This window comes from Tripterygium wilfordii, chromosome 21 (genome assembly GCF_013401445.1).
Source record: "Tripterygium wilfordii isolate XIE 37 chromosome 21, ASM1340144v1, whole genome shotgun sequence".
NCBI lineage: Eukaryota > Viridiplantae > Streptophyta > Magnoliopsida > Celastrales > Celastraceae > Tripterygium > Tripterygium wilfordii.
In genome coordinates, this window is record NC_052252.1 from 13,351,724 (window position 1) to 13,379,471 (window position 27,748).

At 36.5% G+C, this 27,748-nt stretch overlaps 3 protein-coding genes and 1 pseudogene across 3 annotated transcripts; all 4 read left to right on the forward strand.

Annotated features, from left to right (window-relative positions):
- Positions 1-5,366: 5,366 nt before the first annotated feature.
- Positions 5,367-6,417, forward strand: LOC119989515 (40S ribosomal protein S27-2). Its single transcript, XM_038835097.1, has 4 exons — positions 5,367-5,503; positions 5,610-5,711; positions 5,808-5,836; positions 5,940-6,417. The coding sequence occupies exons 1-4, from the start codon at positions 5,501-5,503 to the stop codon at positions 6,064-6,066; spliced, it is 261 nt and encodes an 86-aa protein (XP_038691025.1). The 5' UTR covers positions 5,367-5,500; the 3' UTR covers positions 6,067-6,417.
- Positions 6,418-8,079: 1,662 nt separating this feature from the next.
- LOC119988303 lies at positions 8,080-12,507 on the forward strand (annotated as a pseudogene).
- Positions 12,508-15,522: 3,015 nt separating this feature from the next.
- Positions 15,523-17,047, forward strand: LOC119987949. Its single transcript, XM_038832859.1, has 2 exons — positions 15,523-16,463; positions 16,552-17,047. Exons 1-2 carry the CDS (start codon positions 15,523-15,525, stop codon positions 16,589-16,591), a joined length of 981 nt encoding a protein of 326 aa, XP_038688787.1. The 3' UTR covers positions 16,592-17,047.
- Positions 17,048-23,197: 6,150 nt separating this feature from the next.
- LOC119988261 lies at positions 23,198-24,864 on the forward strand. The gene is made up of 2 exons (XM_038833233.1): positions 23,198-23,892; positions 24,146-24,864. Exons 1-2 carry the CDS (start codon positions 23,298-23,300, stop codon positions 24,520-24,522), a joined length of 972 nt encoding a protein of 323 aa, XP_038689161.1. The 5' UTR covers positions 23,198-23,297; the 3' UTR covers positions 24,523-24,864.
- The last annotated feature ends 2,884 nt before the right edge of the window (positions 24,865-27,748 follow it).

A 27,748-nucleotide genomic window follows, 5' to 3' on the forward strand; every position in this document is an offset into this window, starting at 1 on the left:
TGTCTGTGTTTGTTTGGCAACATCATGATATGTAAAATGATAATAAAATAAACTAGTCAAGACCCCGCGTTATGACTTATGAGCGAAAAATATTAACAAAGATACAAATTTTACATTTTAACAAATATTAAAAAATATTTTTTCTTAACAACTCCACTTTTACACTATTTAAAGATGTAAAATTGGTATACAGTATGTTAAGGGTGGTCCCTACTTGTTAGGGTTTGGGTCTCCCGTTACTTTGAGTGTCGATTCTTTCCATGTGAAAGTGATATGGATTCTATACTACATTCCATGGAAAATTTCACCCCTAACAACAGTTGAGGAAGAAACTATCATCCTCGATTCGTCCAAAATAGAAGAAAATCTCCATGCGAATTCACAGAGTCTCATTGGAAAACTCCTCTTCCATTGAGTAGCCAACAAAACTGTAGTTGGTATTTCATTACAACAAGCATGGGGTAAGGGGAAGCTCTCAAAATTATAGATCTGTGTGCAAATCTATATCAATTCATCTTTCCAAACAAGATGTCACTTACTCATAATTTGAATGATGCTCCATGGTATTTCGATAATCAGCTCCTGGTTTTGAAAAGATTTGAGCCGACTACAACAAATATGTATGTTGAATTAAGTGGGTCACTCAATACATGTCTCCCTCACTCAAATAAAATATTAGTTACATAATCAGGGTTTGGGACAATATATTAATAAACTAAAGGCCTAACTGAATTATTAAACCCGAGAGATGAATGATCCAACTAATGATTATGATACATATTTCCATAGCCCAATAAAAGATTAATCACAAAGAGGAATCCCTTTAATAAGGTAGGAAAAATTTTAAAAAAAATTAAAAATCATAAGACCTTTCAATCCAAATGACTTTTTCTCTACTTCTAACAAAGGAAAAAATGCTACGCTTTGCTCAATTATATCTAATTGATTTCTCTCTAATAGAGCTTGTGACTCTTGAGAATAAGTTGGAGACTTATGTTTTTTAATATATGAAGTAACAATGTATTTATAGAGATTTATGGGATTGTTGGTCTTGCAGAGAAAATGATTGCAACAATATATAACTTAATGTATCCGCTTATACATAGACTAATAACATTATGATTGACTTCACCTATTGTAGTGGTCAAAAATCATCGTGGGCCACTATCCTTAAAATTGACACAAACCCAATACACTAATCAGATTTAAGAGGCCTACAACAACCACTATACATTTCAAAGGCTGCCCATGTGATGCGGAATTCTACATCGGGTAAGAATAGGTTCAAACCGCAGTATATAGTAAGGAGCAATCCTTACTCTAGTAGCCAAGGTTTTCAGGGGGATTTGCCCTCTGGGCCTTGGTTACAGCCGGCCCATGCTCGCATGGGTGTCGGTTCGGCTTTGGCTGCTGTTGTTTGGGCTGGGCTGGTTTGCCAGTTCCCTCTGGTGTGGGCCAGCTCAGACTTTGTGGATCGCCACCCTTCGCTTGGGCTCGTGGCGTGCGTGTGTCGCGCTGCATCACCATGGCCCACCTCATATAAACACAAGCGAGTTACAACAAGGCAGCAACCTCTTTTGATTACTGTGGAAGCCACTTTTGGCATTAACAGTCACCAGGTTTGTTTATTCTCCACTTGCTTGCACCTTACAATCATTTATAACAGGGACGAAGCCACAATAGGCCCAGGGCCAGGGGCCCTAAACTTTATTGACCTTTTTTTTAAAAAAAATCTATATATATTAATATGTATTTTGTAAATTTGTATTTATTAATATGTATTTTAAAAAGAGAGGTCATACAAATGGAAGCTATTAGCCCATTGGGCCAAACGAGAACAAAATGGAATGTTATAAAGGAGAAAGAATCTTGTTTACAAATGGAAGCCATTAGCCCATTTACAACTAATTAGTTTTTTCAATTGTTCTAGCCCATTAGCCCAAACGAGATTGAAAAATTGATTAGCAGTAATCGAGAAGGTCGATGTAAAAAAATTGCAGAGAAGCGTCGAGTGTGATACCCTTTAACCCTAAACCCCTCAAGAAGTATAATAGAGATGGCACGGGAGATCAAAAGAGTGTGGCAAGTGGTTTGTTGTTTTTGATACAATAGTTTGATTTTATATTCAATCTTTACTTAATGAGAAAGGTTCTATCAATGACAAGTGACTTGTCATAAACATTACGAAGTAAAGATCAAGATATTGTGAATGCTATGATGCTCGTTCAACATTTCAAGAGACGATTACAGATGCTTAGGGAGAATGGATGAGATATTTTTTGGAGGAAGTTGCATCATTTTGTAACAGTCATGAAGTTGTTATTTTAGCAATGGTGGAGTTATATCTAGCTGTAGGTTGATCAAGGCGTAAAAATGAATTTACCAAATGTAGTGTAATGAATCATTAATCAGATTTTAGACTTTTATTAAAAAATTTCACTGTTATTATAATTTTTTGTTGTTATTATAACTTGTTTCTTAACATTTTCCAGTAAATACCCTAGAAAAAATTCAAAGGCGTTGCCCCCAAACCCCCACCAAACTTTGGCCCTCGGCCCTCCCTCATCTGACTCCACCTCTGATTTAGAGCATACATACATATTCTTCAAGCAAGAAACAAATGTCTTTCATATCCTCAAATACTTTACAAACTATATCATGTCCCCTTCATACAAATTTTATGAACTTGCCTTTAAAGAGATTATACTCACCAAACTGGCTTCGAGGCGCCTAACTCACCTTTTCTTACTATTTATAAAGGACTCAAGTCTCATGCTTTTTCTATCACCACGATCAACTAGTATTAAAAATAGTTGCCCAATGCGACAACTTACATGCCACTTGACACACAATATTACAAATATCGTATTCTTATCTAAAGAAGGGGCATCAAGTATCTTACATTCAAAATCTTAGATTCAAACTTCCATTACAAAACACTCATTGGACCACTATCACTGGATATAGGGGTGCACATGGGTGGGGTTTAGAGAGATTCCTCATCTGACTCGCATAGGATCGGGTGAGATTTTCTAAGGTCGGGTCTGGGGTTGGGTCGAGTCAACATTTAGTTAAAAATTAAAATGACCTTTCCCTTAAAATTAAAATGATCGGGTTCGTAATTTCGCATATTGAAAATAGGAACCAGAAGCAGCCCATATTACATCCACAAGTAGGGATGAAAAGGGCTAGGTCGCCTTCGGGGGGCCCGCAGGGCTCGTTCAGTAAGACAAAGGGGTTGAGCTTGGGGCCTAATGTTAGGCTCGTTTATGATTTGGGGTCGAGCCTGGGCTTGGAGAAGTTCGGCTTAGGCCTTAGGGCATATATATATATATATATGACCAATTTAATTCAAAAGCCCAATGAACTACTCATTGTTTAAACCCATTTAAGAAACCCCTAATTCCATAAATCTCTAATCCTTTATCATGGGATCTGGCCTTGTTAATTGCTCCTAGGGGTTCTACAACTAACAAGAATCATTTGCAAGAGCAAATTGAACAAATGTTGAAAGATCGAAATGAATTTGCACAAAAGGTCACAAACTTGGAAGTAAGGATGTTATGGTAATGATTACTGTTATCATACACAAAAAATCGTATCGATCCCTTTGGTAACTCAAGAAATTCAATCATTACCAATCACGTCAATAAACCGTCGGTCGGTAATTGGTAAAAATACCAATCTAAATGACAATCTATTTTTTATGTCTGAATTATTTTACTTGAATACTTTCATAAAGTGGATTCATCTTCCTCTGGTATACAAAACGATCCTCCAGTAGATAGAATCTATTGAGCTCAAACAATGGCCTAACAAATCCAAAGCCCCAGCAACAGGCACTCCACCCATGTATCATAGATCAACCTCTACAAACCTATAACCAAAAAACCTTCACATCAGCCTAGATTTGGACTCGAAATGCCCAACACATCTTGCACAAAGAGGTCCCTTGAAAGAACCATAGCCTTCCAGGTCTGAACTATTGAGAGTTCACAAAGATCTACTAACAACACTCCCCATATGGGCTCCCACCTACAGACAATCTCAACACAAAGGGATGCGAGCAGATAGCGACAAGATCATCCAACTAATTGATATCCTCAACTTACGCAGTTGCGCAGTGTCTTTATGGGTGGGAGCAAGCAGAGATCAGAGAGGCGGAGGTGGAGAGAAAGCAGAAAATAGCCTGAGATGGAACAGACAAAGAGCGGAGGCGTGGAACGGACCCGCAACATGGTGCATAGAGATAAGAGACTAGAGAGAGTGGACAGTGAGCACTAACAATAACCTTAAAAAACAATGGTTTAAATATTACTACCAATAGATCTAAAAATCAATGGTCTAGACTCTAGATATTATTAAAGAAATAAAAAATAAAAAATATTAAGTTATATATATATATATATGTCGATAATCGATAAAAATATAGGTATTGAAATTTCATTACCATTACCGGTATCCATGTTAGCGATAAAAATACCTTGCCGAAGAATTGGTAATGGTTTACCATCATTATCGGTACCGATGTTAACGGTAAAAATATCATACCGAATAATTAATAACGGTATACCGTCACAATCTTTTTTGGAGTAAACTTGATTGTGACAATTTATTGTTCCTAACATGTTTAATTAAAAATAAACTTTATGCGGCGACAAAATGACAGTTCTACGCAAATCCTATTTCGTTGCGACAACATGAATGCCACTAAAAAATGTTATGTGGCAACCAAATCATATAACAAAATGGAACAAGAGCTATTGCGGTGACAAAAATGTCACCGCTAAAAATACACAATATATTTAAGGCAACAATAATGTGACCGTAAAAGGCTTACATGTTGTGGCGACGAATTGTCGTTGCAAATGGTAATAAAAAATGTTAGGGATTCCAGTAAAAAGTATCACAGTCATCCCAATAGTAGATCTTGTCGCTTAGTTGATAAGAGATCCACAAATTTGATGATTGAACCAGAGAGCGACACATCCACTATTGGAATGACTGAGATGCTTTTTACTGAGATCTCTATCACTTCTGAATGGTAATACATTTTACGGGCTATGACGGCACAGTCGCTGCAAATACCTTTTACGATGCGATCTTTATCGACAGTCCTATATATATGTGTTTACAATAAAGGTCTATTTTATTTTGGGTGAACGTAGCATCCCTCAAAAAAAGTTAATACATTGAAATGTGATCCATCTTCATGAGCTTAAATGGGCCTGACCACCTCACAGTGGCTTTGATCCATCAGCTTCCACCACTGGGCTTAGCTAAACACAGCCAAGCCCGTTTTTCTGTATTGACTATTTGTCATATTTAAAAAAACAAAAACAATAAACTAACAGGCTACGAATGTACTATTATACCCTCATGCGGTGTTGCCCTAGATTTATTTTCGTCATCTGACCCTTTTGCCGCCTCTCTTCTAGTGCGACATCCTAGACCTCTCCTTAAGCAGAAATCCTAGTTGTTCTGTGGAAGCGCGATCAACATGGTGAGTTACCGATGGCTCTCTGTTCGCTCTAATCTGATTTTTGTATTTGAATTATATATTCTGATCGACTAATGATCTATCCTTGTTGTGGATTTGTGCTTCTTAGGTTCTCCAAAACGATATTGATTTGCTTAACCCACCAGCCGAGCTTGAGAAGAAGAAGCACAAGCTCAAGCGCCTCGTGCAGTCCCCTAACTCATTTTTCATGGTATTTATCATTCTATGCATTTGAAACTCTTGAGTATTGATTGTTTGATTAGGCCGCGTGGTGATTGAAACTCTTTGTTTTCGAACTTTTCTTCAGGATGTCAAGTGTCAGGGTTGCTTCAACATGTAAGCTCTTTTGATTTGATTGTTTGATTATTTTGTGTTTTCAGTAATCGAATTCTTAAGTTGCTTGTGGTCAGTTTTTAAATTTAATACAAAATATGTGCAGAACCACTGTGTTCAGCCACTCCCAAACTGTTGTGGTGTGTGGGAACTGCCAGACTGTGTTGTGCCAGCCTACTGGTGGCCGTGCTAGGCTTACTGAAGGGTGCTCCTTCAGGAGAAAAGGAGACTGATCTGTCCTTGGCAAATGCCATTTGAATTGATAGTGCTATTTAAGCAAAGGAACGGGGCAATTGTGGTTTTGTTTCAGATTTTGTTTTTGTCTTTTAATGGGTATTGGTTACCCTTCTAGGTTTGGATTTTGAATTTTGAGAGCTGCAGAACTATGTTATTGTTGCAGTTTAATTTTATGGGTATTTCAGATTGAGAAACAATTTAATCATTCACTGTTTGGATCTCCATATTTGAACTCGCACTATTTTATTATTATTAGTTGTGGACGCATATTTGTAATGAACCTGCTTGCTACTTTGTCTTAATCGAATGAAATGCAGATTATAATTATACAAATCTGCAATGAGTAATAAGAACTCTGCTGTAGCTTAATCGAGTAGAAAGTCTTGCTTGTGACTGGATGGCAATAAAAGAGGAAGATGTTGTTGCTTTGTTACTTTGCAAATTCTTCTGTATTATTCTTGTTGACAATTGTGATTTTTACTTTTTGGTTGGTGATGAATGATTTTGTACATTTTAGAGCTATTTGTATCTTTGGATTCCTAGCATGTTGCCTTCTACAAGGATGGTTATTAGAAGTTGTGGAGCTTGTCTGATTCTGTCATTCACTCTTTCATTTTATAAAATTTGTGGAATTAGTTAATAGTTAGTTTGGTTGCATCGGTACTTATGTCGTGTTTTTGGAAGCATTAAAGAGGTGTCTCACACTCTTTCAGAGTAGAACAATATGTGTCTTGGTTCATTTGAGCTGGGGTATGAGTTTATTCCTTTTTGAAGGAGACGATGGGAAGTATACATCCTTTAGTTATTTATCATCACTAGGAGTCTAGGACTGATACGTAATTGTTTCAGTATTTTACAAGGAAGCATGCATCCTTGTTGAGGAATAAGGTAACAGTGTTTTACTCTATCATATTTGGCCGGGAGAGTGTGACAATCCCTATCAAGCTCATATGCAATCTTCTGACTGCCTACCTGAAATGTAGAACGTGTACAATGTATGTATGGATTATAAATATTACAATTTTTTGACTCTGGGTATATGTATATATTTAAATGTGTAATTTATGGTGTTCTATTGCATGTACGTGCAATCAATTTTCGTATCAACTATTGCATGACTATGCTATGTATTTTAATTTGTAGACATTTTTTGCGGGCAAGGATCTTGTCTAGTTAGTAGCATTGAAGATAGGAACTACTGATAGGTATATATTAAACAGAACTGGTTTGTGTGGTTTTGCTATTGGTCTGTGGATGTTAGACGTATGGAATTATGGATGTTAGAATTTACTGATTGAATTGGATGCTCAATGTTTGGATTTACTTGGTATTAACTGTTGATCTCTAATATTTTGAGCAGAGCATTGATTCTACCACTGCTGTTTGATAAGTTACTATATAATTGATTTTTAGCTACTTGTTCGGTGGGTTAGATAATTTCCGTGAAACCAGTATTATGTGGATAAATGGATGGTTTCAGGAACTGCCTTCGTTACCTTCAAGTTATTAATGATTCGTCTTACCTCCCAGAATTGTGTATATGTTGCTTACCTATTCATGGATCTGAGAATCAAATCTTTATTTTTTACGAGGTAGTCCATCTCTATTACTCTTTGCTACTATTATGACTTATGTGGCACAATCTTTCTCAGATTACCACTATTGATTTGGTGAACTTAATGGTAATGGGATAGTGTTGGATTCGCTTATGTGATACACTAAACGTTTTTATAGCAGAACTCACCTAATTTTTGATTGAACCAGTGGCTTACCCTTCCAGGCCGGGGTTCCATTGGTCAACGACAAATTGACAATGCACCGCTGTCATTGGGCTTAACAGTCCATTATTGGTGCTTCAGGCTGCGTTAGGGGCCCATTCCAATTTGGGTACAAAACCAGTTTGGGTTGGAAAGGAGTAATGGGCTTCATTCCTGTATCTAATAGGCCTCTGACAGGCTTAAATGGCCGGATGGGCCGGATTTTTCTTCATCGTCTCGTAATTTTTATAATAAAAGGCTAACAGTACAATAGACCTACTCTGTTCCTCGCTAGACTTGAGCGACATAACTTGGCGGCCGAAGAGGGGTCTGAAGCTTTCAAGTTTCAACGAAGGTAAGCGAGATTCTTCTCTTTCTTTCAATTTTTCTTCTATTCCTTCATTTGGGTTATGTGGATTTCTCTTGTTCTCATCGATCTGTTTGTGTCTTTGTGTGGTGACCCTTTTTACTAGAATTTGCGGATTCTCTCGATCTATGTGTAATGTGTGGTTGTTTGGCAGGGTGATGGCTGATGTTTATGCTAGGCAGCATAATTTTTTTTATTGGGTTTTGGTGTTCTACCTTTTAACTCTTTGATGATCATAAGGTGTAAAGTTCGCGGCTCTCTTTGTATCTGACTTCAATACTTTGTCGACGTTAAGATGGTTTGAATAAGCATTTCTGATAAAGTGGGGTGAATGTAGTCGCAATAAAAAACTCTAAAATCTTGTTAGAATTTTTTTCTTTCAGTCGTGTATCAGTTCATGGTTATATGCTGTGTTTTATTGACAGGAAGTGCTTGATGTTGGTAAGATGAAGATATAAGAGTATTCTCCCATCTATAATGGCGGTTTCATCCTTTCATTGTAATCAACTTGTCAAATTTCCCTCTGGAAGCCGCCCCTCCTTTCCCAAGGGTTCATATGGCAGATGCAGAACCAAGAATAAGAGTTGTGGCCTAGTTTTTGCATCGGCAAAGAAGACAGATCAATATCTCTTTACCGACTCAAAGGTATTTTGTTCAATAACTCAATACGCTTAGTATCCAGCATGTGCATCTCTGTCTTTTCATTGACCTAAGCATGCCATAAATAGTTGTGGAAAGGCAGTACACTTATTTGATCAATACAAGTGCCCTGAATCATACCAGACATAGCCAGATATCTACTGTGTCAATTTGGGTAGAGATCGTTACATGTCTGGCAAATGAAAGATAGGGAGAGGAATGTGATTGATAGGTTCCCTATCTGTCTGTTAGCAATCCCTTGAAGGTGTCCATCGTTGCTGATAATATGACGAACATTATTATTTGAGCTACATCTGGACTCTATATATTTATATACGTACGTCTTTCTGATTATGTTATTGCTTGTGTTCTGGTATGTGTGAATCATTCTTGTGTCCCAATTGGCTTTTCTTCCAATGGAGAGGTTTTGTGAGCACATACAAGTATGATTCAATATATGTCTCACTTGGCAGTGCCGCACTATATCTGTTTTCTGCCTTTGGCTTTTCTTCCAAAGGAGATGTTTTGTGAACACACACAAGTTTGGGTCACTAAATGTTTCACTTGTTAGTGCTACAATATTTTCTATTTTCCGCCTTTGATTTTCTTTTCAGTGTATGTTTGATCTACATTTTCTTATTACTCAGTTTTTTCAAGTGCAACCAGACATTGTCAGGTGCCTACCTTAGACATGATGGTAGGTATTGATGTACTGTTACACGTCTGGCAAAGAAAATAGGGGGAATGAAGACTTTGAGTTGAGGATATCATCTTTTTGTTGGATTCCCTTGGAGGTGTTCATCGTTGCCCAATAACCTGCTTTTTAATGGTTGTCTGAGCTACATCTGGACACTATATTTCACTAGTTATATAGCATGGATACCGCTATGATGGATTTGTATCCTTGATGGATGCCTGATTTTCTCTCATAGTATGTTGGAAGAAAGTACATATTCAGTCTGAGTCATCTAAAAAAGTTCGCAAACATGCTTCCCTTGAAGGCGGCTACATTACTAGTAATATGGACAACATTATTATTTTAGCTACATCTAGTGTATGTCTGATCTCCATTTTCTTACTACTCATTTTTTTCAAGTGCAACCAGACATTGTCAGGTGCCTACCTTAGACATGATGGTAGGTACTGATGTACTGTTACACATCTGGCAGAGAAAATAGAGGGAATGAAGACTTTGAGTTGAGGATCTCATCTTTTTGTTGGATTCCCTTGGAGGTGTTCATCGTTGCCCAATAACCCGCTTTTTTATGGTTGTCTGAGCTACATCTGGACACTATATTTCACTATTTATGTAGCATGGATGCTGCTATGATGGATTTGTATCCTTGATGGATGCCTGATTTTCTCATAGTATGTTGGAAGAAAGTACATACTCAGTTTGAGTCATCTAAAAAAGTTCTCAAATATACTTCCCTTGAAGGCGGCCACATTACTAGTAATATGGACAACATTATTATTTTAGCTACATCTAGATTCTATATTTGTTACTATCTGATTATTTTATTGCATGTGTGCAATCATGCTTGCGTATGTGAACTAATCCTCCCAATTTGGCTTTTCTTCCTATGGAGAAGTTGGGTGCTCACATAGGCTAGTTTACATTTTCATAAACGGGACATACAAGTTTATTCAATAGATGTTTCAACTGGCAGTATTACAATATTGGCTATTTTCTGCCTTTGATTTTCATTTCAGCATATTTTGATGCCCATACTCTTGTTACTTGTGTTTTTTTAGTACAACCAGACATTGTCAGGTGTCTACTCTAGACATTGTGGGTAGGTACTGTTACATGTCTGGCAAGGAAAGTAGGGGGAATGAGGACTTGGAGATGGGGTTCTCATCTTTTTGTTGGATTCCCTTTGAGGTGTTCATCGTTGCTCGGTAATCTGCCTTTTGATAGTGCCTGAGCTACATCTGGACTCTATATCTCACAAGCCTTCTGGCGTGGATACTGCTATTACGAATCTGTACCCTCGTTGGATGCCTGATTTTCTCTAATTATGTTGTGAGAAAGAGTATACTCAGTTTGAGTAATCTAGAATAGTTTGCAAATATGCTTCTCAGGTGTCCAATTTATGGATTAATGTGATTTCCGTGCCAAGTTGCTTCTTTAATCTTTGGTGACAGTTTGTATCCAAACAACTTGAGCATGCATTATTTTCCATTTGACCTGCATTTTAACAGTTAGTATTGTACAACTTGAGCATGCATTATTTTCCCTTATTTAGCAGTTTGTATTGTACTAATTGATAACTGAAAATCTTCTTACTGTCTTATTCTAGGTGCAGACATTATTAGAAAGTGTAAAATGAAACGAGGGAGGTCTGGTGATGGCTATAGCTCAAAATGTTGACACTGGAGATATATTAATGCAAGGTTTTATCAATAGGGATGCACTAGCTACTACCATTTTCTCTCGGAAAGCAACATTTTACAGTCGGTCACGGTCGACATTGTGGACCAAGGGAGAGACCTCCAAGAATTTCATCAACATTCTTGATATATTTATTGATTGTGACCGTGACTCTGTATGTTCCTGAGAGTTGGTTGCTGGAATTTGTGAAACCTTGTTTGTTTATCCTCCTTGGATTTTATTTGAATTGATACTCTCACGGATAATATACCTTGGAAAACCTGATGGGCCAACTTGCCACATGGGGTCAGAAACTTGCTATTATGCCTCGATCTTTGATCAACTAAATGATCAACAGGTTTGCAGCTCTTATCATTTGTATTTTTCACTTTAGCAATTTTATGTTGCTGCAGAGTTGATATAATGATTTTATCTTTGTTTTTGAATGAATCGTCTACAGCAGGTCGAGGAAAACAAGTTGGCACAAACAACGTTGTACTCTTTAGAATCTACCATTGCCCAACGCAAAGCAGAACTAGTGACACTACAAAATGGAAAGTCATCGTGGACCAAACGTTTATTGCTTGAACGAAAATCAGGTACTATGGCCAGATCTAGTTATAACTTCATTGGCATCTTAGTTTGCTATGGTCTTCCCTGGTGACTAAACCCCATTAATATTTAGAAGCTGCCAAGAGAAAATTGTTTATGGGACTATTCTAGCTCTCTGATCATCAGCTTGTATTTTGGAAGCTTGACCCTCCTAAAGTGCGTGACTCTCCCATCTTTTTCTTCCCCTTATCTATAATGATTTATAGTCGGCTGATACGACATTTAATGTCTTCAAACACAATCAAAATAAAGCAAAACAAGAGGAAAAAAGTTTGACTACCAAGGATGATTATTTTGCTGGGGATTTAGGTCTTTTTTTTTTTTATCAATGTTATATCTTTACAGATGCAATACCTTTGTTTTCAGGGAGGAAGCGGATGAATTATGTCGAACACTGGAGGAAAATGAAAACAATTCTCGCACTGCTTCAGAGATGGGAGATGTACTCTATCATGCCATGGTTTTGATGGCACTCAAAGATGTAAACATAGAAGACGTTCTAGAAGTTCTTCGTCGGAGGTTTTCTCAGTCGGGTATTGAGGAAAAGAGAAGTCGAAAGACACAAGGCTAACAGAATCTGGTTGTTGAATGTAGTTGCTCTTTACCACCCTAAACACGCTTCTTTACATGTACTACTTCAAGATTTAGCAAGAAGAAGTTACTGAAATCTGTGGCTATTCGTTTTTCACATGGATTAGATCAGTGAAATATTGTTTTAAGAATATTTTTTCTTTCAAACCTTGACCTAGCAAAGGATGAGTAACGGCGGGTGTGAGAACAAGAAGTTACAGAGAGAACAAAGAAGTACGGTAAAGAAGAATTCTCTTCATTTCATTTCCAAAAACTAGACTGATTCACAACTCTTAGTCTCTTACAGTTACCAGATTTATAACAACCACAATGGCCAACAATAGCCAGACAGCTGTCACTGCGGTTAACAGAAGTTAAGGGAATGTGACATGTCAGCAACACTAAACAGAAGCTTAAGAGAAGCTTAACAAACTTCTTAACCGACTACACAGTAGACAAAACCAAAGCATTACAAGCTCAAATCATATGAACTTATGCTATGTTGACGATTTCTTTTGCAGCCCAAGTAGTTTTCCATCAATGGTGCAACAAGGATCAGCGCAAGTAAGCCCTCAACATTCTGTGTCATCCCAACTCCGTCTGGAAATGATTATGATTTCTCACCGTTAATGCAGCTGATGTTGACAAAACGATGACCAATTACTTAGACCAGAGACGTCCCTCAGGTGGAGCGAGATTGGTTGCCACCCATAGTCCCATATTTTTGAACAAAAAATTAGTACTATAATTTGTAAGGGAATTTACACAAAAGGACAAAATGTGATATTTGTATTCCAATAGAATAAGCAAGTAACAAAAAAAAAAAACTTTGGAAATAAAGACAAAAATTACAGACTTAACCAAAATACCCATACATTGTCAAAAACATTTCATCTCTTATTCCTTCTTCTTCTTCCTTGTGCCTCCATAAGGAAGTTATAGGAATAAGCATCAGCTGCTTCATTTGTCTTTGTTTCATTGTATATATGCCCGATCATGCTTGCATGAGTTAACGTGTCGACAAGGATATTACTACAGAGCTTTCAATCTTTCTTGTTTATTAAGGGACCATTTTTTTTGTATATTTGACTTGCAAGTTAGAAGTGATTAGTGGACTAGTAGTATATCAATAACCCTGTTACCTATCCTCCTGCATTTTCCAATTGTAAAAACGTACTATAGTCGGTAGATCTCTAAGTTGACTTTCTGCATTTTGACCAATTTGTGCAGAATCTTGTTGATCAATCACACAGCATTAATGAGTCATTAATTAATTAACGCTGCACTATGTGCTACAAATGCATGTGATTTTCTTAACACAGCACATGTACCATGAAAGAACTTATAAATGAATCATCTCAAGATACGTATTTTATACATCAAAACATGTCATAGATGCAACTGTGATTAAACTAAACTAATCATGCATGTGTGATTAAGTAGTCAAGTTTATTACATGAATTTGGGGTTATTTGTTCGATCAATACACTACAGTCAAGGAAGATTGTAGTTCATGGGACATCGATTCCTTTTGTAATTAATTTCATGTGTGCCGCCCAGGCACATGCGAAGTGTGCACTGTGTCTCCTTCTGGATTTGGTAGCCCACAACAAGTCCATTAGAGCTAGAAACTAAAATATTCTTGGACTTTAGTGTCCGAATTACATTTCGGTATATGTATGTTGTTCCAAAAATTCGTTGTTTGCTAAATTCTTGAATGTCATTCACATTAGGGATTTATTTGATCATGAAATTCACATCGCTATTAATTAATTGTTCGATTGTTGTAGGGGTTTTGGTTCTTTTGGCTTATAGTGCCCGCCTTTTGTGTTTGTATAAATTCCTTGATTGTTTGTCCCCATTATTCGTTGATTGTTAAATATTATTTTGTAGTCTAGACATCCATTCAAGTTGGAAATTTTGATTCGTTAGAAAGTTTTTAAATAAACAAAGTTTATTTGAAAACATTTACAAATGCCATCAAATTGATTTTATTATTTTATAAATATTATCGTATTTTATAAAAAATAATATTTGCAACAATATTTAAATCAAATCAAATAATTTTATATTTTAAGTGAAAATTTATTTTAGAAAACCTCGCATAGTAATTTTTTTTAGTAAATTATTTTCCATGTGAGTTTTGAAAACAATACAAATGCATGGGAATTTGATTTAAAATTTCATGCATCATATTTATATTATGATTGTGGATTATATTGGTAACTGTGTGATAGGTTATGTTTATGTCCCGAATTATTGGTTGGATAGTTGGGTTATTGATATTCTTAATGTTGGTTATTGTGGTTGAGTTGGTGGCAATAGACCTTGTTGTTGTTGATTGGATCGTTATGTGCTGCTTTGTTGTTGTTAGTAGTCAGATGTAGTGATTGGGTTACTTAATGTTTGTTGTGCTAGCTACACCATCATGTAACGTCATGCTTGTCTATAGAATCTTTTTTGCCCTTTTTTCTACCCGAGTGATGATATGGGGTATCGTTAGACATTTTGGTCCCTCTTATTTCGATAGTACTACAGTGCATTTATGTGTCACAGCCTCCCATGAGTGTTTTCGAACTGTTGTGCACAACTAATTGTAATATATATTTGTACAGGTTTTCTCACACGCGGGATCCCGTGTGTGAATTTATTTGCGGGATTGTGTTAATAGCCGCAAGATTCATCCAACGTTCACCATTACTCAAGACTTCTTTACCCATTTTCACACCTAACCCATCCTTTTAACCCGTTTCCACCTCTGCTTCCCCTGCAAATCTCCATACCCATCTCTTTGTTTGTGCCCAAGACACGATTCTTGTGCGATACCGTCTTTCTCGAGCTCGTCTTTCTCGATCTCCATCGAATCTCCATACCCATCTTGTAGCTGGTTCTGGTAGCTGGTGCCCAAGCCCGATTTTCGTGCGATACCGTCTTTCTCGATCAATACATGGAGGGGCTCCATCGAGAGTCTTGATCGACAGTCTTCATCTACAGTCTCACATGAGTCTTCACATAAGCCCATTCACAGCACAAGCATGAGAGTCTTCATCTAACCCCAGTCTTCATCAATAGTCCTCACGACGCATTGCTGGTATAGTTTATTTTTGCAATTATAGGCATTTATCCATTTGTCATGGATGCTGAAATTCATAATGTATCACAAAGGGATTTGGGTTCTTCATCATCTAGCGAATTTGCATATGTGCCTCAAGTAGTGTTTGAAAAAATCCCTAAAATTGGACAAGAGTTTGAGTCAATAGAAGAATATCAAAATTATTACAATGACTATGCTAGGGATGCTGGTTTTAGTGTTCGAAATTATTCGACTAAGAAAAATAATTTCAATGAGATTATTAGAAAGGAATTTGTTTGCGTCAAAGAGGGAATTCGGGATGAAAGATCCAAAGCTAATTGTAGTAGAAAACGTGGGTTAACTCGAGAAGGATGTAAGGCAAAGATGACTATTGTCAAGAAAGGTGCAGTTTTTGTTGTCAAACAATTTAATGAGATCCATAATCATATTCTGACAACACCAAGAAAGGTGCATATGTTAAGGTCTCATCGTTCTATGTCAAATACCAAAAAGGCATTGACACAACAATTTGATGCTGCAACCTTCAACAGGAATCAATTGCAACAACCTTTGTCTAGTGTTTATATATTACCTAGATGGACGAAGGCTGCAAAATCATTTAGTACATTTAGGCATGGAGGTGATGGTGGGATAAATAGTTGTGAGGATTCTCTAGTTGTGCATCACATTACCTTACATAAACTTGCGTCGAATATAATTGATGATGCTTTGATGTCTCGCGAGACTTGTATGTTGGCGAAAGAAACATTTGAGTCTCTTCACAACCAGATTAAGTCCATGACTTTATCTAATGAAAAACACTCCACGCCAAGTATTGGTCTTTCGGAACCTGTTTATAAAGAGCCTGACAAAGTCAGGGCAAAGGGATGTGGAAAGCGGTTAAAGGGGGGTAAAGAAATGGCCATGACGAAGAACAGACATTGTCATGACTGCGGTCTAACTGGACATGACAAAAGGAATTGTCCTACACTGAACAATGCGTGAGTATTTTGATTGTTTTTGTTCTCATGTGAAAGTTGATTATTTTATGTTAGTTATCTTATATAATTTTCTGAACTGCATGTACAGGACATCACATTCTCAAACTTTGGGGGAAACTCTGCCTTAGCAATCCTACAATGCAGTAAAATTATGTTAGTTATCTTCAAATGGTTGCTGCTTGTGGTTATTTCTGGTGGATGGTGTTGGTCTCTCTAAGCTTAGTCGGTGTGGAGGATTTTAGGCAGGCATTTTGTTTCTTAGCTTACTACTTACAAGTTTTAGGCAAGAATTATGTTGCTATGGTTTTTTAAGTTGTGAACTTTTAATTGTTGAAGCTAAATCAATCATTCTGAGACTGTCCTGCAATTGTATAGCAGTATGAAGGGTTCAAAGAGAAGTGCAAAATCAGTCACATTATTTGGAGGAATTAGATGACTAGTATTCGTTGCAGGAGCATTTGCCATCCTTCATAATCTTCATCATAAGTTCTTGTATGTCAAACTGAATATATATATATTGCAGATAGACAGAGAGAGATTTCTTGGTTTTGCACAATACACCATGGTTATGTTCTTCTTGTTTATTTACTGCAACAGCTGCAAATGTTTTCCTTCGATCTCCAATTCTTCATCAATCATCAACACAGTCAGAGACTAGCTAGTTAGTGAAATGGATTAATCATCTGTTTAAAAAGGGGAATGAAGCGCATCTGGTCCGATCACAACAATCGAAAGCTCTCTCTCACTGAGCTGCAAAGCAAAACAAGGCAGTACTCAATCAACTCATTTCTGCAAATACCCAAAATTCCTCATCTCTAACAAACCCAAAATCCCTAATCAACTCAACTTTGCAAAATTGCATGTCTGTAACTCAATCTGCAGAGCAACGCAAGGGCGATGACCCACCAACACCGTAAAATTGTTGCGATTTTCGGAGACGCTTGTCGTCGTAGCAAATCGACACGGTGACTAATGTCATAGTAACATCAGAGAACTGGTTAGGAGTCTATGTAGTCTATGGAGAAGTGTCGTTCTCCCCTGCTTGTTGACCATCGCCGGCACAGAAGGAGAAAGCGTATATATATATATATATATATATATATATCTATAGTAGCCCCTAGCCGCTATATATAAGAAGAGAATCGGGCTTGGGCACCAGCTACCAGAACTAGCTACAAGATGGGTATGGAGATTAGATGGAGATCGAGAAAGACGAGCTTGAGAAAGACGGTATCGCACAAGAATCGTGTCTTGAGCACAAACAAAGAGATGGGTATGGAGATTTGCAGTGGAAGCAGAGGTGGAAACGGGTTAGAAGGATGGGTTAGGTGTGAAAATGGGTAAAGAAGTCTTGAGAAATGGTGGACGTTGGATGAATCTTGCGGCTATTAACACAATCCCGCAAATAAATTCACACACGGGATCCCGCGTGTGAGAAAACCTGTATATTTGTATATTTATATATATATGTATTGTTAATAGTTATACAACATACTCATACCCATTATTTATGCCTCATATTTATCGTTGTTGCTTCGTTAATTAATTTTTTTTAGAATAAAATAAACTTGTATTATTTTTTCTAATAATTATTTTTAATAATAAATACACGTTTGATGATTTTGGCATAATTATAATAGTCAATGATGATACGTTAGTTTAGTCATTTTGACGAATTTGGGGCGAGGCGTCACATGATCAGTGGTTGGCACGTGGCACAATCATATGAAATGGACGGTAACGGATTGAGGACTTTGACTTGGAAAAGTACCAAGCGGATCATTCTTTCTTGCTTGACCAATACATGTCATCATCGTACTCGGATAAAATTACGTTATCAGCTCCAGCCAGCCAATCACTACCCTTCGATTTGTTGACTTGGACTTTATCTCACTCCACAGTCTCCCCCTTCCAAATTTAATCCACAAGTTGAAGGAGCAATATACTGTAGTGGTTTAAAGTTTAAACTAAAGGCATGATGGGCTGGGCCTAGCAGCAAAAATGCCATCATTATCCAAAAAAAGAAAGAAAAAAGAGAAGGAGAAGCTTATCCTGCTGCATTGCATATTTTATTGAAATAAAAAAGCACTTTTCCAAGACAAAATATGGTCATCCTTGAGCAATCGACATAGACTGGCGCCTGGTAGTTTCTTTTTGTACATGAAATAGACTAGCGGTTAGTTGAACAGAGATACACACACTAACTGCCAAACCGCTGGATGCGTGTGGACCAGCATATTCATTATCCTTTTCTTTTATTTTTGAGAAACAATTTATCAGATTTTATCAATTTACAAACAAATACAAATCTAAGTTGAATTACCCACTCAACTGTTATTAGGATAAGTCGGTTCTTTTTGACTTATGATTAATATTTCAGTTTATCCAGTAGCTTTGTTTCTTGTAACTGAAGGATTTGAATACGCGTTTTGTTTTGTTTTGTTTTATTAGTGTAAAAGTTACTTCTAACACATATAATAACAAAATTTTCTTTCACCCGAAATTGTGGATGAAAAGTATGCCAACTCTACAGACTAACATTTACTTAATTACTTACCAAGTAAATGAAACCATCTCTCTCTCACTAAATATGGAATTTTCTTGACACAAAAATGTTAAGAATCTCAATCAACCCAGAAATTCATCTTGTCTCTTGATTGATGTAAGTGTAGTGATCCACAAAATTTATTGATTGATCCAGAGAGTAACATGTCAATCATTGGGATGATTGAAATCCCTATCACTTTTGTTCTTGACAAGCACACACTTGGCTGGACACATTGAAAGTGAGATATATTAACATACACTGACATTTTCTTTATTAGCGGGTATGGGCTTATTATATATGTTCTTGGTTTGACCACGATCCAGCCCTTCATCAATGAACAACCAATTTTCTTTCCATTAATTTTCAAGGCAATGTCCTTCCTTGCAGTTTCGTCTGGAATATTCAAACAATAATATTCGTCATGCATGCACTTTCAGTACATTCCGCATATTCTCAATTACTATTAGTATCGAAACCAGTCAACTACGTACCCTATCTTTTAACCCTTTTGTAGCAAAAATTTTCAATGGACCGACCATCTATCCACCATCTCCAACTTGTTTCACACACTAAACCCATTTAATCCCAACGGTCAATTCACTATATCTAGATAGATATTGTGTGTGTTCATCCAGATTCCAGAAAGAGCTAGTTAATATTGAATGTCATAAACACCAAAATGGATGTCATAATTCCTATGTTTTGTGCAAATAATAAGTAGACATATGCCATTAGACTCCATCAATTGTTTCAATCTTTTTTTGGATGTTATGCGTATAACTCAATAGTTAAAAGAACTAGGATATCAACTATTCGGATCTCTATTATAATTTTTTGTTTGGGTTTACATGGTTCATTTATCGAGTTGGTTAATAGTCTATTAACGAATTGATTATGAACATTACCTGTCATACAACCACTAACTGAAATACCTTACACGTGTAACTACATGCACATACTTTGTAAACTCATTACTATGATAATATTTTTCCAATGAAGCTTGACCAAATAAAAAGTGTCCACGCGTTGTTACATTATCTTCATTATAACCATGATTTATCTGTAATTCTAAATGTATAGATGAACTGTCACATCGTTAAACTAATGGTCGTAGGACTGGGAGTGGATAAGAATTTTGTGAATAATAAGTATTCAAAGAATTAATGAATATTGTAGTATATATTTATAAGATGGTGCGACAATGCATTGAATTTGTGTAGATAGTTTATTGAGAATGCATTAACCAAATTGACAAATATTTAGTTCAAATTAATTTCTTGCTTTTTTATATGTGGTTCATTTGCAACGTGTGCATCGTTACCAACAAACACAATTATGCATCAAACGTCGCCTAAATATGCAATATTATTAAAGAGATAATAGTTGAAATTATTTGTATGACAAATGGTGCTATTAATATCTAACCAACAAATTCATGAACCTTTCAATATATATATATATATATATAGGGATTCTCTTATGAGGTTCTAAAATGAGGTCTTAAAATGAGATTCTAATTTTTAGGGTTCAAAATATTTTTTAAGAATTTGAAAAAAAAATATTTGTATTTTGATCGATTTTATGAACCGAACGATATATGTTTTGTTCGAAACAAAAATTAAATGTAACTAGAAAAGTGTAAGAAATGTTTTTTTGTTTTACATCTAACGATCCAGAATTATCATGCACTTTTCATGTTGAATTTGATTTTCATTTTGAATAAAAATATGTCGTTAGATTCGTAAGACCAATTAAATATAAATATATTTTTTCCAAAATTTTTTAAAAAGGTTTTGAATCCTAAAAATCAGGATCTCATTTTAATACCTTATTTTAGAACGTCATAAGAAAATTCCTATATATATATTTATTTACTCATCTAAGACTTAAAAGTTAAAAGTATAAGTTTTTATATATAAAACCCAATAAGAATGTTTTTACAGGAGAAATCATGATGTAATTAACAAAATATTTTTTAAAGTTAATGTTAAGAATGGGCTCTGCAATCAAAGACCGCGTCCATCACGCCAAAGATCCAATCCAACATATATAATACTTTATTTTAGCACAGTGGGACCATATCATATCGGATCCATAATTAGGGGCTCCGATTCTTAATTCCAATTTTGTCTCAAATTCTCTTATGAAATTATGTTAAATCATGAATTAAAATGTACAATTAATTATTTTGGTGTTCATAATAGTAAAATATAGTAGGTTTTGGAAAAAATTCTAAGTACTAAATCCTAAAACCTAAAAATTAAACTCTAAATTTTAAATCCTAAACCTTAATGTTTTTATTGTTTAGATCATCGTGATGTAATTTTTTAGGGGGAAAAAATTAAATTGGTTGACAAAAAATTGATACAAATGTAAAATATTTTCTACTGTTGGATCAAACAACTATTTAACTTATTATCATTTCTCAATGAATTTAGTTTTTTTGCCTTGAAAAAAATACATTTTCTTAATCTATACACCAAATACTTTATATTTATAATTTTTTTATAATTTTTTAAAAATTATTAAGGCTTCTAATGGCCCTAATGCAGGCCCTGCAGTAGAACATCTACTGCTGGGTCCCGTAACTCAAATTCTGAACATTAATTTCTAACTTCTAAATACTAATATGTCAAATAATCATGATTTAATATAATTTTTAGGAGAGAATTAAAATCAAAATTGAAGTTAAGAATAGGAGTCCCATCCGAACACACGCTCAGAAACCTCAACTGATAGAAAGGATGAAAAATCAAAAGTATGCTTGATTGCCTTCTTCTACGGGTCTAGAGAGGTAATATGTTTTCAAGTTGGGGCATAGAGCCACACTGTCCTACTTTTTATTCCCTTTATTTCATCTTTTTTATGAATCACTCATGCGGCCACCCACAAGTGTCATGGTCGGTTGCGAATGCATCACTGACACTGGCCAACTTTGTAGAGCACGTGACAAGGGCGAGCCTCCCAATCCCCAGCGTCTCCGCAGCCAATGGACTAGCGCCTCAGCATTTGGGTACAGCTTGCGTTAGTAACGGTCATATAAATGACCGTTGGAGGCTACTGGCCCATTTAAAAATTATAAAAAATAAATCTGACACTAAAGTCAATTATGCAATCACTAGATTCTGAAAATTACCATTCTCTAGAAAAACAAACACTGCTTAGCCTTGAGTCTCTCTAATTACTTAGCAAACAATATTTAATTAGTAGTATTATAGAGAGATGCTTATGACAAATAGTATAAGAAAGGGTGACAAAACTCTGTCCGGTATAAATGACTGAATTTATCTGATCCGGATTAAACTAAATATGGACATAAGTTATATGTCCAAAATCCGAGTCCAAACACAAACTGTTTGTCTATTTTGTCCGATTTACTTGCTTGGACCCTAACTCGGATTATGTTACTCTTCGATTTACTTGTTCGGATTTATACCAATCCGAAATTAATCAATTATGTACATCTGAAATTTAATTTGGGTTAGGATCCGGACATATAAAGATTTCGTAAACACGTGTTATTGTTCCATCCGAAACCTGTCAGCCCCTAGGTACAAGGCACAACTAGTGTAAATTAGTCCACTAATGACACAAAAAGTTTTTGAAGGGAAGGATAAACAGGTTGAAGAGAGACTTGCAATTTTGATCTTTACACAAAATTATTAGGGCAATGCTACATATCTCCAATTTATAATTCCATTTTAACCCTAATCTTATGTGATATGTGTGATAATCATTGATTAAAAATATACATATATGGTCCACTTAATACCAACACTTCTTTTCTCAAAAAAAAAACATTCAATGCTTCACACGGAATAAAATGCTAGTCATAAATTTGAGATTTCAAGCATTTTTCAAATTTTATTATGGTAACTTCAAGAAGGAGAGTACTAGAATATGACATTTTTTACGTCATTTACCCTAAATTAGAAAGTTCACTCTTTTTTAAACCTTTAACCTAATCTTTATCAATACTTTATCATTAATCCATCTCTTTAATAATGTGGGCCACCACCGATATTCTAAACAGCAGCATCGAAGCTCCCACTCCAGTACAGGGGCCCCACACAACTGTTGCCCATCTCAGCCGTCCACGAGTACAATCCATGATCCAACGATTCACATCCACCCACCAACCGCGTCGCTACACTCCCTCTTTATATACCCCACTATCCTCCACTCCGTCCACCACCACCGTCGACTCCATTAACGAAAACACTCCAAAAATCTCTCAAAATCCAAACAGGGAAGGTAAGGTAGAGAGAGTGTCAGCTGTGAATAGAATGGCGCCTCTATTGCCCTCTATCAGAGTCTTCTTCATTTCCACTGGTGTACTGTCTTTGGCTTTGCTTTTGAAATTTTCTGTTCCATTGATGACGGAGTTCTCGGCTCATCAAGCGTGGAGCTCTTTCCTCTCCTGGCTCAAGCCTCCGTATCTCTACTTCGTCATCAACGGAATCATCATCACCATCGCCGCCTCCTCACGCTTCCACAAGAATAACGAGGAAAATCAACCTGAACAACTACCTGTACCGGTGAAGATGTCAACTAATCCGGTGCCGGATTTCGGTTACGCAGAGAAGGTTACAGCGGTGATTCGATCTGATTTTCATTTGGCATCTGCTGCAGATGATTTCTTTCTCTATGAACAGAGAGAGGCAGAGGAAGAGACTGAAGCTTGTGAGGACAAGAGTGTTGTGGTGCTGAATGGATCTGAGGACGTTGATGACGAGGAAGCGTTTCTGATCTCCAGGTCGGCGTGGATCCCGCCTAAGAGGCGAGATGAGCCGGAGATCCCTGATATTATCTCGCCGGCAGAGAAACCTCTGGTTTCGGCTCGGTTCGGCCACCGGAAACCGGTTAAAGCCAGTCCTGAAGGTACGTATTCAATACTGTAACGGCTGGATTCGCCTTAAAGCTCTTCGTAATTTGAATCTATTTAAACTAATACTAAATAATTAACAGATAATTTTTGTTTTGGCAAAGTAATGACGTGAAAGATTGTCGTCTTTGATCGATTCAGAAACAACCTTTTTACTTAGGCAAAATCCCAAAATACCCCCGATGAGACCCTAAATTAGGAGGACAGAGTGGTCATTTTGAGCTTACTGTTCTGTGTTCGAATTTTCAGGGGGGAGAGCGTTGAAGGTCTCGAAACCGAAGCGTCATGAGACGCTGGAGAACACATGGAAGACGATAACGGAGGGCCGTGCGATGCCGTTAACGAGGCATCTAAAGAAGTCGGACACGTGGGAGAATCATGGCCGTCACATCAACGTGGACACTGAGGACCCACCTCAAGTGAAGAAATCTGAGACGTTCAAGGACAGAACCAATTACCAGATGCCACCCGAGACACCGTCTCCTGTGAAGTTGAGGAAAGAACCGTCTCTGAGTCAGGACGAGTTGAACAGGCGAGTCGAGGCTTTCATAAGGAAGTTCAATGAAGAGATGAGGTTGCAGAGGGAAGAATCTTTGAATCATTACAAGGCAATGGTTGGTCGTTGAAACTATTGATTGCGCTTTTCCTTTTTGTTTCTTGATAGTGTACAAGTATATTGTTTATTTTATTTTATTTTTTAAAAATGGTTTCCCAATATTGGGGTTATAATGAAGAAGAAGAAAACGACCGAAAAGGAAAAAGAAAGGAAAAAAAGAAAAATGAGGTTTTTGGGGGTCTGTGTTAGTTTTGTTGATGTGTTAGATAGAAGACTAGATTGTGATACAGATGGGGGGTTTTCAATATGTGATAAACATATAAAATGGTCTGTACTGTAAAGAAAGAAACTTGATGGTTTTGTTCTTTGATTCATGTTTTAATGAAGCAGTATCATAGTATTTTGTGGTGTATTTAGCACTGTTTATTATATTTTTCTTCAAGCTTGTCCTTTTTCTAGCCCACTTTCTCTTTTCATCTATTTACTTGTCAATCAACAAATAATTGTAGTACTTGTAATAAGAACGGGACGTTTGGGTTGGATAGAACTAAACATATGTGTTGATATTTTTCAAAATATAATCTAATCTTCCTTTCCACATTCTCCCTACAGTTTTATATATATTTTTTATATATGGTTGTTCAAATGAAAATTTTATAGACAGAAAAGTTATAAAGATCTCAGTACATGTCATTATTTGATTCAATCACCAGATTTGTGGACCCTTACACTTATATCAATCAAGAGACAAGATGAATTACTGAAATGTCTGAGATCCTAACACTTTTGAAAAAGAAGAGGTTGTGTACTTGCGTCCTTATCTTTTCTTGTTCATGTTTACACGAATGATAAAAAATAGGGATAACTATAGCAAAAGCCCTCAGACTTATCAAAAAGGGTCAATGAGTCCCTGTATTTTTTTTGTGTCAAATCAGCCCCTTGACTTCAAGCAATGGTCCATGTTAGCCCTTCAGTCTCCTTGCCGTTTAAAAATGCTGATATGGCCTGAATATGTGTCATGACATTCATTTGAGAAAAAACAAAATTACAAGTAAAAGATGACATGACGTTAAAAAAATTAAAAAACAAAATCAAACAAAATCTAATTATTTGTTCTTTTTACTCTCTCATACAAATCCTAACCACTCCATGATTAAGAAGTACTATCGTCGTGACTTCGTCGGCCAAATTGTGGATGATATTGGGGCCTCCGCTTGGAAGTCGACCAACATTGTATATGTTTGGCAGTGCGTTTACACTGCATTTAGTTGTACCACACCTCACAGCACCACAGTTTTTTTGTGACACGCTAAACGCTTTTACAGCTGAACTCACCTCACCGCACTCCCAAACGCTTATAATATATGTTGAATTGTCACACGTAATCAAATTATGTCAATTATTTTATTTTAGATTAATGTACAATGTAAATGTTAAGTGATTTTATATTAATATTATTAATCATTTAATATAATCGTAATTTATATACGCTAAACGCACCTATCGCACCGCACCACAGTTTTAAAAATGATGTGCCAAACAATTTTTGTGTTCCAACTCACCTCACAGTACTACAATTTTATAACTCACAACACCGCATGACACTTCACAGCAATTGACAGCACTCCCAAACAGGCCCATTATTTCTCAAGGTAAAGAACGCCTTTCAGCTTTCTAATGATAGTCACGATTATGATTATACAGATTAGATCTATACTGTGGTTTTGTTGCAAAGAGATCTTCAAAGCAAAATCAATCTCAAGAGACGCAAAATCAATCAAGGAAAATTCAATTGCAATATGTTTCCTCACACTCTCTCTCTACCCTCTAATTCTCTCTCTCTCTCTCTCTCTCTCTCTCTCTCTCTCTCTCTCTCTCTCTCTCTCTCTCTCTCTCTCTCTCTCTCTCTCTCTCTCTCTCTCTCTCTCTCTCTCTCTCTCTCTCTCTCTCTCTCTCTCTCTCTCTCTCTCTCTCTCTCTCTCTCTCTCTCTCCCTTTTAATTTCATCACTTGGTCAATTCTATCTAGGGTTTATTTATGGTGTTTTGGAAGACGCAAAAATGATTCACTAAGAAGATGTAAAAATGATTCTTAATTGATGATGGAATTGAATTAAGGGTGTTTTGGAAGCATGAAATTGTTGCCGGAGAAGGAGGTGAATTAGGGTGCTTTAGGGGTTTCGATTTTGGTAGTGGCATGAGTTTTTTTATTTGGGGATTCGAATTTTAGCTGTTTCGGAGTCAACTTGGCTTTTTTTTAACAGACCCGAATGAGGTCATCAAAGATGGAAGTTTTGAGATGCAATGGTCGCCAAAGATGGAGGTTCATATGAAGATGGAAGAAGTTTGGACTTTGGAGATGGACGTTAGGACATGTGTCGTAAGGGCTAGTTTAGAATGTGCTTAATCGATTTCCATTGTTTAACGAACTTACTGAAGGACATGCTCCTTCAGTCAATTACACAATCAATGGCAATAATTATTTGATGGGATATTATCTTGCTGATGGAATATATCCATCATGGTCTACATTTGTTAAAACTATTCCAACTCCACAGGGAAATAAAAGACAATTTTTTGCTAAAGCTCAAGAATCGACTCGAAAGGATGTTGAGAGAGCATTTGGAGTACTTCAAGCACGTTCTGCAATTGTTAAAGGACCGACACTTTACTGGGAGCTTGAAACCTTATCAGACATTATGATTGCATGCTCAGTATTGCACAACATGATTGTTGAGGATGAGAGGGACAATTATGCCATCGATTTCAATTATGATACAATACAAGGGTATACATCACCACGTATTTAACGCACGCGTATACCGGAAACTCTAGAGTTTATTAACACGTATTATCTAATTAGAGATAGACAAACTCACTCCAGACTGCAAGCAAATCTCATTGAACATTTATGGCAACTTCATGGGGGAGAATATATTGATAGCTTCATTTGAGTATCGGATTGTATAATTATCATTATTAAGAATAAAATGTTTATTTTGTAAATATTGCCCTATAATTATCATTTATCAAAGTCTCATTTTATCAAACCAAGACCCATTTATCTTCATCAAAGTCTCATCATGGTCTCTCAAAGTCTTTGACATCTTATGAGGACCAAGCTAAAGTCCAAGATTTCATCAAAATCATACGGCACCACCACAATTCATCTTCATCTCTGCTACAAATCAAGGCCCATTTGAACTCTCTCATAATCCTCTATTCAATCTCACACCACGACACCACCTCCTCTCTTTTCTCCGATCCGTCAATCTCGACGGAGTTTTTTGTCGTGTGA